Source organism: Vigna unguiculata, chromosome 8 (assembly GCF_037176805.1).
Source record: "Vigna unguiculata cultivar grain cowpea cultivar isolate G323 ecotype 2 chromosome 8, ASM3717680v1, whole genome shotgun sequence".
In the NCBI taxonomy this organism is placed as follows: Eukaryota; Viridiplantae; Streptophyta; class Magnoliopsida; order Fabales; family Fabaceae; genus Vigna; species Vigna unguiculata.
The window spans coordinates 824,487-839,954 of NC_140799.1; the positions used below are offsets into that span (position 1 = coordinate 824,487).

The 15,468-nt window shown below is 30.8% G+C and overlaps 1 protein-coding gene across 1 annotated transcript; it reads right to left on the reverse strand.

The window, feature by feature from the left end:
- Window positions 1-12,836: 12,836 nt before the first annotated feature.
- LOC114195237 (auxin-induced protein 6B-like) lies at window positions 12,837-13,830 on the reverse strand. The gene has a single exon (XM_028085635.2). The coding sequence runs from the start codon at window positions 13,697-13,699 to the stop codon at window positions 13,250-13,252; it is 450 nt and encodes a 149-aa protein (XP_027941436.2). The 5' UTR covers window positions 13,700-13,830; the 3' UTR covers window positions 12,837-13,249.
- Between the last annotated feature and the right edge of the window lie 1,638 nt (window positions 13,831-15,468).

Genomic DNA, 15,468 nt, shown 5'->3' on the forward strand with positions numbered 1-15,468 from the left:
AAAGCACATGCATGTAGAAAAGGAACATCAAAATCAAATTATTCCTTGAAAAAATTTGCAGCTACAATATTCTAGTAAAGAGTGATATTTTAATTATTAAATTTTGATAATATTCTCTTATACTATGAAATATCATCTTTTAAATGGTTTTGAAATATTGAGAATGAGAAAAAAAAATTAAAAATTACTTAAAAAATAATATTTAAAATTATAAAAGAAAGTTGTGAAAAAAATCGTTTTCATATTCGGATATATGTTAATGTGTAAAAAGGTGTGAATGCTGACCCATTTGTGCACAGAGTTCTTAATATGGTAAGAAACAAAAGGGAAGAAGTTGCAGCCATATGAAGTAAAACAAATTAAAGGAAATTAGGTTAATTGGGTGAGTGAGTGATTGATTTCACATCAATGCTGATCCAAAAACACAAAAAGAGTTATTGAATTGATATATAGAAAATTTATAAGTAGTAAGTGGTGTTAATTGAAAAGTAGATACACCCTAGAATGTGACATGTGGTGGAAAAATAGCGTTTTTAGAGAGAATCATGACCCAACATAACGCGTCATTTCTAATAATTGTGCACCCATGCGTTTTCATCTTTTTGCACTCCTATTTTTCAACTTTGCTTTTTCCATACGAAACTTTTTTAAGAGTATGCGCCTCTATTGGGTAATATAATCATCTTTTATATATATATATATATATATATATATATATATATATATATATATTCTACACTTTATGTTCATACAATTTTTACATCAACCAAATGCGATCAATTTATATGTAAATATAAATTTTATCTTATATCTTATAATTCATTTATATAAAATTAAGTTAAACTTAAAGTTATATTTTTATATGAAATTAAAATTATGAATTAGAGTTCTATTATATCACTCATTAATGTTTAATTTTACAATCGATATATGTATGTGTTAAGAATTTTGTATTGACTAAAAATAAAATCAATTTATATTGTATAAATTAATACAAACTTCAGCTTACAAACAAATTTTACAAAATTAAATTAAATTTAAAATTCACTTCTTAATTATATACAATAATAATATAATGGATAAAGTCTTATTTTCTTATAATAACTGTATTAATCCGAGTAAATTTTTTAGAACCATTAGATTATGCCTAATATATATATATATATATATATATATATATATATATATATATATATATATAAATTAATAAAAGTGTTTTTTTACCTTTTCTTTCTTTGGGATTCGATTTGCCTTTGGTACTTGTACAAGGAAAAACTTTAACAGAATAAAGCAAAAAGTTGTTGTCTGCACACTTTCTATTGTGCTTTCTATGTTTCTTATATTCAGTCTCCCTCTTAATGCTAAATGTACTGTATTTTTGTGTATCCAATGATTCAGATTTTAATCAAATTAATTATGACAGATTCAATTAAAGTTAATTATGATCGATTCGATTACTGGGCTATTCATAAGTACTCTATCTTTGTTTTAGTTATTATTATTCATATAGAGTCATGACATTGTTGGTGTTTGATGAACACAAAGTGTAACAATCATGGGATATAATCAATTAATTTTCTTTTCCCATGAGAATTCAAACTATACTATTGAAACGAATTCATCTTAGATAAGTATTCTAATAACTGAAATTCTGAATTCTTTCTCAGAAATTAATTTATATATTGTATGTATATACTCTATTTCTATTTTGAATATATTGATTTTTAATATTAGTTGTATTTTTTATTTTCTCTAGTTTACATTAGTTATGATTTTTAGTCTCTCACATTATTTCAAACTAGGTTCTTCTATTTTATTTAAATATACGAGTACATATGATATATTTGCAATGGTAACTAGTTAAAGAGGCTCAGAAATATAATAAGCCAAACACTTGATAAAAAAATTGAGGAGATTTCATGGCACTTAGAAAATAGACCAATTTTGAAACATTATTTAAGTTCAGTGAAGTGAAAATGGTTGTAAATATCACATTATTATTTTTAAATTATGATATTTTACCTTTATTTTACATATAAATATCAGAAAATCTTATAGTTAGAACTTTCATATTTTATGTAGTAAATATCTGAATTTCAGAAACTAAATCAATTAAAATTAAAAAATTAGTTAAAAATTAAAATTCAAAATAAATGACAAAAAAATAAAATAAAAAAGGAATAAAATTTAATTAAACAATAAACAAATAAGAAGAAAGGGTCATGACTTGCACGATACTCTAACCCAAATAAAAAGGAATACAAGAGAATGTAAATTTTATTATATATCGTGTGTACTGGTTTTATTTATTAATTTGTAATTATGTCACTTAATTTACTTTTTGTTATATATAAATTTTCTTTATATATTTATATTTGTACGATTTAACCTTTTTACCTTTACGGATTCATTTTCCCTCTATTAAATTTATATTTATATAATTTGATTTATCTTGAGCCACACATGACTCTTATTAAATTTAAGTTATATTTATATAATTTATTTTATCTAATTAACAGTTGATTCTTTTTATTAAATTTACTTTTGTCATTTAATATATATATATATATATATATATATATATATATATATATATATATATATATTTCCAATTACTTACTTATGTTCTTTATCATTTTATATTTTTGTTAATTTATTTATCTGTAATATAATATTCCATATTTAGTTTTTTATTTAAAGTTGTTGCTTTTGATTCATATTTTATTTTATTCATATTATGGTAGGTGTCATCTTATATTTCATAGAAATACATATAAAGTAATATAGAAATACATATAAAGTAATAGTAAAAATAAAATAAAAGTACATATTTTTCACTCAACAAACTTTGATAAATAAAGCTATCGATATGCACCATTATTATTTTTGTAAATTTTTATGTGTTTGGACTATCTGTGTAGATCATCGGTCAAGATGATGTATATTAATAATTATTACATTAAGTGATATTTAAAAATGTCAAAGAGTATAATAGTTGAGAAAGAGTTTTAGGTTTTGTTGCAATAATTTGAGATTGTATTAATGTAATTATAATTGCATCAATATTTTTTAGGTTAAAATATTTCCTTGGTCCATGTTTTCGCTGGAAAATCTCAAATAGGTCCATAGATTTTTTTTAATCTCAATTTGGTCCATAATTCTTCAAAATTGATTTAATTAAGCCCAATTCGTTAACAACGTTAAGTTGAGTAACGATTTTTTGTATAACACTGTACACGTTTCAATGGATGGTTGATGTGGATTTATTTTTTAATGTGAACAGTATAAGGTGGAAATTAATTTTTGAATTAAACAGACATGTCTTAAAGCAATCGTCGTTTTGTTTATTCATTTCGTAATTATAACGTCGTTTTGGGATGATTTTAAAATTAGGGATTAAGAGAAATAAGGATTGCGAGTAGGGTTTGGGATTGCGACGAGGGATTGGGATTGCGAGGCGGAGGAACGCAAGGTGGAGGAAGGCGCTGCCATTTGTCAAGGTTGATTGCAATCTCCAGGCTTTATCGTGACGACATTGTTGAGCGACGGTCATCTACATTGAAGGTTAGAAGTTGGATTTGAGAATTTTGTTTGTTATTTTCGTTGATTGGGGTTTAGGATTTTTTCGACTTCGGTTTTTTATTTGCTTTGTTTTCATGGATGGAAGTGTGGGAGTGTTGTGTAATTGGGGTTTAAGGAGTTTCATTTTCCATTTTGTGCGTGGGTTTGTGGTCCCCCATTTGCTTTGAGCAGTGTAGTTTATATTATTTGTGGTCCCCCATATTAATTTGTCGGTTTGACGATGGTATGGACGGTAATATGTGTATCCTTTTGTGGGCATTTTAATTTCAGGTTGGATGTCTGCAGATAGTTTCGAAGTGGTGGTCCACCACTGTGGGCATTTTGTCAGTGATGGGAAGCTACGGTATGACGGTGGGGAAAGGGTGTCGTGGTTCTGTGATCCTGATACGTGGAGCTATTTCGAGATTCTGCATGAAGTACGAGAGTTGGGACATCTTAATTCGAAAGAGTTGTGGTACTCTGTTGGAGGAGAGTCAGTGCTAGAAGATAGGTTGGTGCAGCTAGTTGATGACAAAGCGCTATGCATATGGCCACCATATCTATGATAAATGGTGTTGTTCATCTTTATGTGGTGCACATGATGACTGAACCTGAGGTTATTAACATGATCGAAGGGGTTGTGGTTGATAATGAAGGGGATAAAGAAGTGGAGGGTGATGATGAAGTTGAAAAGGAGTTGGATGATGAAGTTAATGGACAAAAAGAGACAGATAAGGAGGATGTGCATGATTTTGATGCTGAAGTTGAAAAGGAGTTGGATGATGATGAAGTAAATGGAGAAAAAGAGACTGATAAGGAGGATGTGCATGAGGTTCATGCTGAAGTTGAAGAGAACTTACATGAGGCAGATGAGGTGGAGGTGGTTGAGGTTTATGACGAAACCGAAGATAAGTCAGATGCAGATGGTGAGGATACAAGGACTGATGTTGCTGCAGAGCAGTTTTGTGATGAAGGGCTTGTTGATGTCAGTGTTGAAGCTGACGAGGAAGTTGAGCCATGGGATGGTCACGTGGAATGTGAAGTTGGTGGTACTCGAGAAGATATTGGAGGAGCAGGTTCTTCCAGTCAACCACAGTGTAGTAATTCAAGTGAGGATGAGGTTGGAGGAGTAGGATCTGGTGATGAATTTTCAGATATTGAGTGGCACTCAGATGAATTCCTTACTGCAACCGACATTGATGAGGAAGACAATGATGAAGAGAGTTATGGAAGCTTTCCAACCTTCTCAATGCCAAAAAGTATGGACCAATACAAATGGGAAGTTGGTACCTATTTCACAGAGAAAAAGGAATTTACAGAAGCTATTTGAACATATGCATTGGCAAATGGAAAGAATTTAAGATTTGATTGAAATGACAGGAGTAGAGTTACTGTCAAATGTTTTGGTGCGGAGGGAAAGTGCAATTGGTATGCTTACTGTGCATATATGTCTGCAGTGAAGTCTTTGCAACTTAGGAAAATAATTGATGAGCATAGCTGCAATAGAGACTTTAATGTGAAGTTAATGAATGCAAAATGGTTGAGTAAGAAGATGAAAAAGATTGTTAGAGAAAACCTGCATACAAAGGTCATGGATATCTGTGACAAGGTATCTAGGAAGTGGAATGTCTGTATATCTAGAAATATGGCTTTCAGAGCAAAAGCAATTGCAAGAGATGCTGTTGATGGTTCATTCACAAAGCAATATAGAAGAATATACGATTATGCACATGAGCTTTTGAGAGGGAATCCGGGTTCTACAGTGAAGGTTAAAGTGGAAAACATTGATGGTGAAGTCATATTTAGTAGGTTTTATGCATGTGTGACACTGTGGTCAACAACATGTGTGAGTGATTCAATAGTGTGCTACTTCAAACTCGGACCAAGCCCATCATAAGCATGTTAGAGGATATCCGAGTGTACATCATGAAGAAATTGGCCAGCAACAGAAAAAAAATTGCGGCTTATAAGGGGTCAATCATGCCAAAAATTCTTGATAGACTTAAACACGAATCAAAATTAGTGAGGCATTGGTTACCAAGGTACATTGACACTTTGATTCTTTTTTTTCTCCTTTTCATTTGGTCCCCTGTCATTACAAAATATTTGTATTTTTTTATTGTAATTAGGTGGGCAGGAGATAAGTTGTTTGAAGTTCGCCACACCTCAGCACTTGGAGAACAATTTGTGGTAAACATTGATAAAAGGGAGTGCACGTGCAGGAAATGGAGTGTCAGTGGAATTCCATGTTGTCACGCCTTATGTGTAATCAAGTTTTTGAACATTAATGCAGAAGATTTCATTCCAGATTGCTTTAAAAAGTGTACTTATGAACAAACATATGCATCGATTGTTTATCCTATCAATGGTGAACAAGTGTGGGAAGTAACTTCTTATCTAGATGTCATGCCTCCAAAAAAACGAATATTGTCTGGAAGACCTAAGAAGAAGAGAAGATTGGAGCCATGGGAGTTAAAGAAAGATGATACTCAAATGTCTAATGGAGGGTTTCGTAAGAGGTGTAGTGTATGCAGGCAACTTGGACACAACAGGAAATATTGTCCTATTCGACCACAGCAGACTAAATCACAACCTGCACCACAATCTGGCCCAACACCTGGTCCATCACAACCTGGCCCAACTGGTGCTTCATCACAATCTGCACCACCACAATCTGGGCCAGCAGTAGTTGCTCCACCGCAATGTGCTCCATCACAATCTGCTGCATCACAATCTGGGCCAGCAACAGTTGCTCCACCACAATCTGCTTCATCAAATTCTGCTCCATCAAAATCTGGGCCAACAACAATTGCTCCACGAAAATCTGCTTCATCACATTCTGCTCCTCCACAATCTGCTCCACCAAGCCAACAAACAGCAGGGCCACCAAATACGCGCCCAACAGGTGCAGTCCAACCAATGAGGTCTAAGCTAAAAGCTAGAAGGGGACGTGTTTGGAAGCCATGAATCTGAAGGGGACATCTTTAGAAGACATGTTTTGAAAGTGTTGATCCCATTTTGATTTTTTGCATCTGTTGTAATGATCAAACCAATGCCATTACTTTGTGCTGTTTTTTTGTTGATTTTATGCATGTGTTGTAATGGTAAAACAGATTGATATTTTGTGGTTTTTTTTGGCTCTGTTAAGAGCATGGCTTTGTTATGTATGTTTGCAGTACATTTGTGATCAACACCTATATAACAGTTTGGATATTATGTTGTCAAATTGGGTCTGATATAGCAATTTCTTTATTCAATTATGATATGGTGTATGAGGCCAAAAGTTTGGGTCTGTTATAACAACACCAAAATTATGTACCTAAATCAAACTTTTTCATTCAATACACAATCAAACTTTTACAATGCATTATGGATTTTTCATCAACAACGAAAATAATATTACATTCAATACACAAACAAAACAAACCCCCCAAAATAACACCCTTATCATATTTTCCAAATTCATGACAGATTTTTCTAAAATAAGAATTTTCATCCTTTGCCCGTACATTTCTTCCATATTCAGCACACTAACATCCCTTTCTTCATTCTTCGTGACTGAACCAATAATTTCTTCATTTTCATCTCCATTGAACCAACTAAAGTAATTGCAGCCAACCAATTGTTCAGAACCCCTCTGTCCAAAAACCATACATAAACTCGTCAAAGATCTCCTGCTTAACTTAAACGAAAAAAATCAAAGTTCCATGGATCTTACCTTATACTTAGGACATCCCCAGAATTGTTTCCCCCTATTTTTAGGGGTTCTAGCAGTTCTCAAGACAACTTTCTCACCACAATAGCAAACAGGCATCGAACCAAACCTCTTTGACCCACCTCCATGACAAGAATCACTTCGATTTTACACCCCTAACCCATTGCAGGAGCACGTCGACCATGAATGAGAAGAAGCCATAAACAAACTATTCTCTTCTTTCCTTTCAGTTCCTGCCACCCAAAATGCTAGGGCAAACTACTAGATGTTACTAAATAGGAGAACACCACGTCATTTGCACTGCTTCTCACAATTAACTAACAGCAAAGCATGTACAAAACTCAAGGTCATCAGCAGTAAACGCCGTTTATGAAGAAATAACGGAATGGGCTTAATTGAATCAATTTTGCAGAATTATGGACCAAATTGGGATTAAAAAAAATTTATGGACCTATTTAAGATTTTCCAGCGAAAACATGGACCAAGAGAGTATTTTAGCCTATTTTTTACAATAAAAATTATTTCACAACAAAAAAAATCACCCCCAATTTTTTATATAATACTCAAGATGTTACTTCCCATATAAACAATATATACACAAGATTGCTTGGATCAAGAAATAAGAGTAAAAAGTAAAAGAATATGTGTATAAACTTTATAATTGATACGATATATTAAGTTTTATTTTTTTTAATTGATGTATTTGCGAAATGACCATGTTATTATTGTCTTAAAAATAAATTTAGATTTAATATTGAGTTTTTCATACTTACTACGTTACTTAGACTAATATTCTATGTTACAAGCCGATCTTATATCCACTTGTAAAATAATTTTAAATTATCAAGTATAGTTAGTATTTGTAATAATGTGAAAGATAGCCTTTTATTAAATTAAATTGAAATTGAAATAAAACTAGAATTAAGAAAAATATTATCAAATCTTAATGCCAAAACTCAAATGAATTAAAACTTGAAATAATAAACTCAAATTGATAAAGGTGTCACATCTAGTTACATAACTAAAATTAGGCATACAAAGATATAAGAAGATAGATAACATACAAGAAAAGTGTAAGATTACACGATTTAAAATAAACAAATTTAAAACAATAAAAATATTAACTAATTATGAGAAAATTTCGTAATTAATATCTCAAAATATTTTTGTTTTGAGATGTTGCATCATAAGAAGAGTATCTTCAAATTGGATCATGTTAACAAAGTATAACGCATATGTTTCATTGAGATACATAAACCAATGTTAAGTTCTCTTTTGTTGTTATTTTGAGACCAGTGTGGGAAACTGAAATAGGGTTTGAGTTTGTTGAATGCAAAATGTTGGACATGACACTTTCTGTGCTACACAACCACTTTCTGAAACTTCACATGTCAATGCATTTCTATCTCTATCTCATTCATTGGATTCTTCTCGCTCATCTCTCTCACATGCAAATTCTTACACTTTTTTCTTGCAAAATTTTCAAAAGTCAACAACACCTTTGACTTTCATGCAATCTAGTACCTGATAATCACCGTATTTTTAAAGGATGGTCCATTTTGAAATGTTTGAATTTTGTTATGATTTTGTCTTTAAAAGACGTCTCAAAGGGTAGAGAGAGATAAAAATATTTAAATTTTATTTGATCTCGACTTCTAAATGATATGAGACTTGTTGGGTTTACCAGAACAAAAAGTTGAAATTAATGATAATCAATGTATTATAGAAATACAGTAGAAAAATAATAAAAAAAAGTTAACAGAAAATCCAAATTTGTACTTAAAATTTTATGAATGAACAGAAAGAAAAAAAAAAGAATCTTTTAACTCAAAAGACTCACTTCACGTGTTCCATTCATTAAATTTACATAGAAAGTATAAATGAAATACAGTGTAGAATATTTGAGGGGTGATGTTTTTCACACCAATTCAAACAATTAAGAAAGTGTTGTTGCATTGCATGGATTGAAAATGAAGATAAAAAGGGTTCAACCGCATGAGTAATGAAGAAAAGCAACATTGGGATTTTGTCTTCTGAAACAACAGAAATGTGATCAATGCACTTTACCCCACTCAATCAATTCTCTCCCACCCTTTCTTTATCATTCTTGCATCATGTTTTCTTCAATTTCTGCCTCGTGCTTTCATTTTTCATCACACAATCAAATTCATTTTCACTTAAATCAATTTTGAAATAATGTAATTTTACCTTTTTTTTATGTTCATACAAAACCGGCTTGTACAGTGAGATTTGCACCTTAAATAGGTTTTGATATCATATTAGAAGTGAACTTTAAGCCTAATTCAACCTTACAAAATCGACTTATAAGGTGATGTTTGTACCTTACTTTTATTCTATGAAATTTTCTTATCTCTAATCGATGCAAGACTTCCAACATAGATTAAATCTATTTTATCCATTTATTATTTCCATATTTTAGTATTTTTTTCTTCTTTCTTGTGAGGATTCTATTTTCTTTGTACAATTGTCATTATCTGTTTAACAGTTTCGGCATTGTGCACTTTTCAGTCACCACGAGAACCCAAAAAAGGGGGACCAAAACAATTTCTCGTTTATTCAAAAAGATGATATTATTGATAAAGTGAACATTTTAATAATTATAAATTTCTAAGGAAGAATCATTTCAGTTGTTCTATTGTGGGCCAATTGTCAATGTAGCAGAGCCTGAATTTTTGTATAGTGGACCACTTGTTCATTGCTGTTGCACTTTTGGGCCAAAATAAAGATGAATTTTTATTCTCCTAAAACTTAGGCTTTTCCTTCCTGCACCCCAAATATTAGTACCTTCACTGTATAATAATATGAAAAGACTAAAATACCCTCCTTTGTGCTCCATATTTTTTCTACCACCACTTTTACTGTCGTCACCACTGCAGCCATCACCGACTTATGATGGATCACTTGTTCATTACTATTCCACTGTTGGGCCAAAACATATACGGGCCTTTTATCTCCTAAAAATAACTGTGTCTTTCTCTTCCTACATCCTTAAATTATATCCTTAATCACATAAGAGCAGGAAAAGACTAAAATACCCTTACCTGCGCTATCTCTAACTGCACCTTGGTTCTCTACATCGTTACACTCTTTGGGATGAGGAAAAAGAAAAGATTTTTATTTTAGAAAACTCGTTTTAAGAGTATTACATATGTTCCAAAAAAATTGTTTCAGAAATGTTATTTTGGAAATTCTCTTTCGAACTACATCTCTTAATGTTCTAGACTTTTTTTTCGAAAGCTTGTTTCATACGGAAAAACTCATTCCAAAAATTATATTTGATTGATAAAAAAAAATTGAACTTGAACATCTTGCATAACCATTTCAGGTTTCCTTTCTTCTTTTTTAATTTAGATCTCATTATCCATCATAATTACAAGTAGAATTAGGCTATTCTAAAGAAGAAGAAAAACTAAGATTGATTGATTGATAGTTGTAATATAAGAAACAAATAAAATATGTATTATATATAAAAAAAGTTAAGATTCACAATGTTACAAACTAATCTGTTGAAATTTCTAAAAATATAAAGGGCAAATGAAAAAGTGAAGAACAATTTTTATGTCCAAGGCAAAATATAATAAAAAATGTATTCTGTTACTTAATAAAAAAAGGTAATATCAATATTTTATATATGGGTTGAGTTCGTCTTATTAATTTTGTATCTCTTCATGATTTTATATCAAAAAGTAATATTTAAACATAAAAAGGTTTTCATTTTAAAAATCTAGTAGACTCCATATAGTGAAGAAAAAACTTGAATATAATTTTACCATATAGAAATTAATTTTGTCATGTTAAACAAAAAAGCATGTGACATATTGAGAATGAATAAAAATTGGAGTGTGATTAATGATAAAGATATCGTGGTGTGTTCAAATTCGAATGTGAAATTGGGTCACCACCAAACTCGATTATTGGTACGATTCAGGCTTTTTTCCACATCAAAAATCAATACGTGTCAATTCCTCATTTTTCTTCTATTCTGTTTTTCGAGGTAAACAACAGTGATAAGGATTTCCACTTCCACCATTCTACAGAATTTTTCTGTCACAACAAAATCAATTTGTCAAACCAAACCAAAAAAACTAATAAAAATAAAAAACAAATACCAAATTCGTGAAAGTGTTCTTTCCGCATATCGATCACTTCACCTTAAAGCCTAGAACATTGTTGAAAAGAAACAATCTGATTGTGACACCGATATTATTCTCAGAGTTGGGTCATACATTTCGTCAAAGGATTCGAATGAACACAATGCTTCGAACATGCATGGTGGACACCCATGCGACTTCGTTTCTAACAAAGATGTTTCTTTTGTTCTAGGTTGTTCACATTCAATCAAAACACCACACAAAAACTTACCTTAATCTCAATCATACATGATATCAAACTCATCTCTCACTATTTTTTTTATCCTATTTTTCTTAAAAGACTTGATCATTCATTAAGATGTTACATTTAATATGTTATTAATATTAAGCTAGTTGATCAAGGGTGACAAAACGGGTCAATCCGGTCCATTTTGGTCCGACCGTCTGTGACCCGTAAAAAATGGGTCGGGTTGGGTTGGTCCATCACCAATAAACAGGTTGGATATTGTAACCCGTCTCATCTTAGGAAGGACTGACCCACCTCTTTTTTTATTTTTTTTTTTAATTTTTTGTTTATAAATCTATTATATATATATATATATATAAAAGTTTATTTATATAATATAAAACAAGTATTATTTTTTAATTTTAAATATAAAAAGAAAGTTGGTGGGTCAGGACGAGCTAGCCCGTTTTGGCCCGCTAAACTGACGGACTAAACGAACCGGGTTATAGTGGATTGACGGATTGAAAATTCTAACCCGACCCGTCCTTTTCTTGGCAGACAGGTCAGGTGGACCTGACTCATTTTGACATTCCTATAATTGATGTATTTCTGTGTTATGGTATTTTATGTAATATCAATTAAGGTTTTCTTTATGAAAATATTAATTAAAATTGAGCAATAATAACGTTAAGGGGATGCGTTAATTGAAATTATTTAGCTGGCATTATAGGAGTAATAATAATCAAAACTTGTGCTTAATTAGGTGAGTACTGAGCTGGCACAAAGGTCCTCTCTCTCATGAATATAAAGACTCTTCTTTTGTATGATTGTGATTTGTGATCATGTTCACTTTCTTTTGGTCAATGAGGTTCTTCGTTCTTTCTTTCTATTTCTTTTTTTTTTTTCTTAAATAAATTTCATTTCACAAATTTTTTGACAAAATATTTGACATAAGAACAGTGATAAGAGTATAGTTGGGACAGAACGAAGATCAGGTGAAAACATACATTTGAAGTGAGAGAGATAGAAAGAGAGCTTTCACGTGGGTTCGTGTCATTATAACTCCCACAACTGCTACTCTGATTGCAACCTCCACACATACCAACAAACTTTACACTATATTTAATACCCTCCTCCAATTATTTAAAAAAAATAATTAATAAAAAAAAAACACTTTTAGTGAAGTTAAAAAGAGTGAATTGAAGTTGAAAATTCTCTACAATTGATGGAATAAAATACATAAATAAACATAATAACTTAATAAGTGCTTTTTTTACATCATGTGGGTGTTACCATGACAGTTAGAGACTCATATCGCAGCTTTGAAACGAGCCATGAAATCACAGCCTCAACTCGGATCCGAACCCGGGACGACTCGGTTGTGCCGTCTCCTCCATCGGCGATTCCCGGACCATTCTTCTAACACTGATTTTACGATATGTGTAACTCGAATCACATCAAAACAAACTCTCTCTCACTATGAAAATGAGATCTCAACTCAGTAATATAACAATAACAAATTATATTAAAGCCTCTCATCACCCAACTCAAATCTCGACCAAACCCAGGTTTATCTAGACCGGTTTTTTTTTTTTGAAAAACTCAGCGGAGTCGTCGACAGAGTAAAATTCCGAGTTACCAAACGGTTTTGTCACTGGGACCGTGTAGGAGCGGTCTAGATTCTGGCCAGAAATCGAGGTTGTTGTTGATTCTGATGTGGCAACGTTGTTTCAAGTCGTCAAGTTCGAGGTTTACGAACCGGTTCGGTTTTGCTGATTCGGACCAGGAGATGAACCGGAGAACCTCGTGGAAGAGCATTTCGTCGCAGGGGATGACCAATGGACCGTGGTTGGAGAAACCGTACTCTTCTTCGGCTTGAAGGAGAAGCTTCTTGAAGACGGGGTGGTTCAGGTAAGTTGCGCGCACCACGAATCTGGTGAGGTTGGTGCCTACGCAGACCGCCACGTGTCCTGCAGGCACATCTGACGGTGTGCGGTTTGCGGACATGCGTGCCTTGTTGCGCCAGCGCCGCAGCATCTGGCGGAGGTGAACGATGTGTCGGATTTGGCTGCATTTTGCGGACATTTTTTTTGCTATGTTTTTTTCTTGTGTTGGTGTTCTGGTTTTGTTGTTGGGTGAAGGAGTTGAAAGAAGTTGCAGTGGAAGTGATGATGATGAATTGTTGATAAAAATAAAGGTTGGGGGATTTGAAGAAGGGTGTGAGATTAAGGATTTATAGGTGCAAAGTTGGGAAAGTGCCCTTAGTTTTTGGGGATATTTACCAACTAGGGGTCACCTCTTTCTCTGTCTCCAGTTCTTGTAGCAATATTCTTTTTTTTTTTATTAGTTAGTGATTTTAAACAATTTAGCAAAGACATCTTTAGTTGATCCCTCTATATCCAAATTTAATGAAAAAAGTTTCAATATATATAAAGTATTTACATATAAAATAACTAAGTTAAAAATTCATTCTAGTTTGACCCGTGTGTGAATGAAAGATATTTAAATTTAAGTTTAATTAATGATTTAGTCTTTTTAATTTGTTGTTTTAGTTATTTCGATATTTTTATTATTTTTTGGTTTAATTTAATTTTTTTAAATGTTTAATTTGATTTTTTATTATTTTTTATTCAATTTAGTCAGTTTTTATATAATGATCAATTTTGTTTTTTTTAATTTGACAATTTGAAATCAAATTAGTAAATAAGTTTAATTACAAACTTATGTATATATGTTAAAATAATTTTTTAAAATTTATACATTAAATCAATTCACCTAAATATAAAAAATAAAATAATTCGAGTATTTAGATGGAGGATAAAAACTAAAATAATTTTAGTATTTAGGTGGAGTAATTTGATGTATAAATTATAAAAAATATTTTAACATATATATAAATTGTAATTAAGTTTAATTATTAATTTGGTCTTAAATCGAAAAGGACAAAATTTTATCGCTTTAAGATAAAAAATGACTAAATTGAATAAAAAATAATTAGTTGACCAAATTGAACCTTTTTAAATATTGAATGACTAAATTGAACTCAAAAATAATAAAAAAATCAAAATGAACGAAAATGACAAATTAAAGGACTAAATCACTAACTAAATCTTCATTTTATTTTCTTGCCTAAATAATAATAATAAATAATAAAAATTTACAAATTTTCTTGTTTTTAAATTGAAAAAAATTATGTTTAGATGTTAAAAGATTCAGTTGAATTTAATTTAGTTATTGTAACTTTTAATTCAACATGGGGTTGAATTTTTTTTTTCTAATAATATTTTATCAAAAAGAAAAATTAATAAAATTCATCTTCATCATAAATAATATCATTTAATGCACACACGACTTTTTCTCACCGGTTAAGAAATTAATTTTTGAGAGTAATATCATGATTAGGATGGTAAAATATTTCACTAATTATTTCATTAATTTAAATTTTTATGATTAAATTTCTTATCATTCAACTTAGACTGCAATATAACTTATGATATTAAAAAATATGTTTTAATAATATAATGTTTGTTGACAATAGTTTAAATATTTTGGATAGTTAAAGTAAGTTAGACTAGTTCAATATTTTAATTTAATTTAATTTCTAACCAATATATACTGGTTTAGGGTTTAAACTGATATTCAAAAGTTTATTCATCATCTTTAATTTAATTTGTGCATATCTTTTCTTATTATTGGTAATTTTTCTAAATTTTATCAGATATTTTTCACTATAGAGTTAAAGTCTTAGTTTTGTTTGTGGGTTTCTTTCTTCTACATCATTTATAAGATTTTTCATCAACTTTTTCTCAATATAATACTCTTATAATTTATATTCTAGTAAACAATTTCTTTAA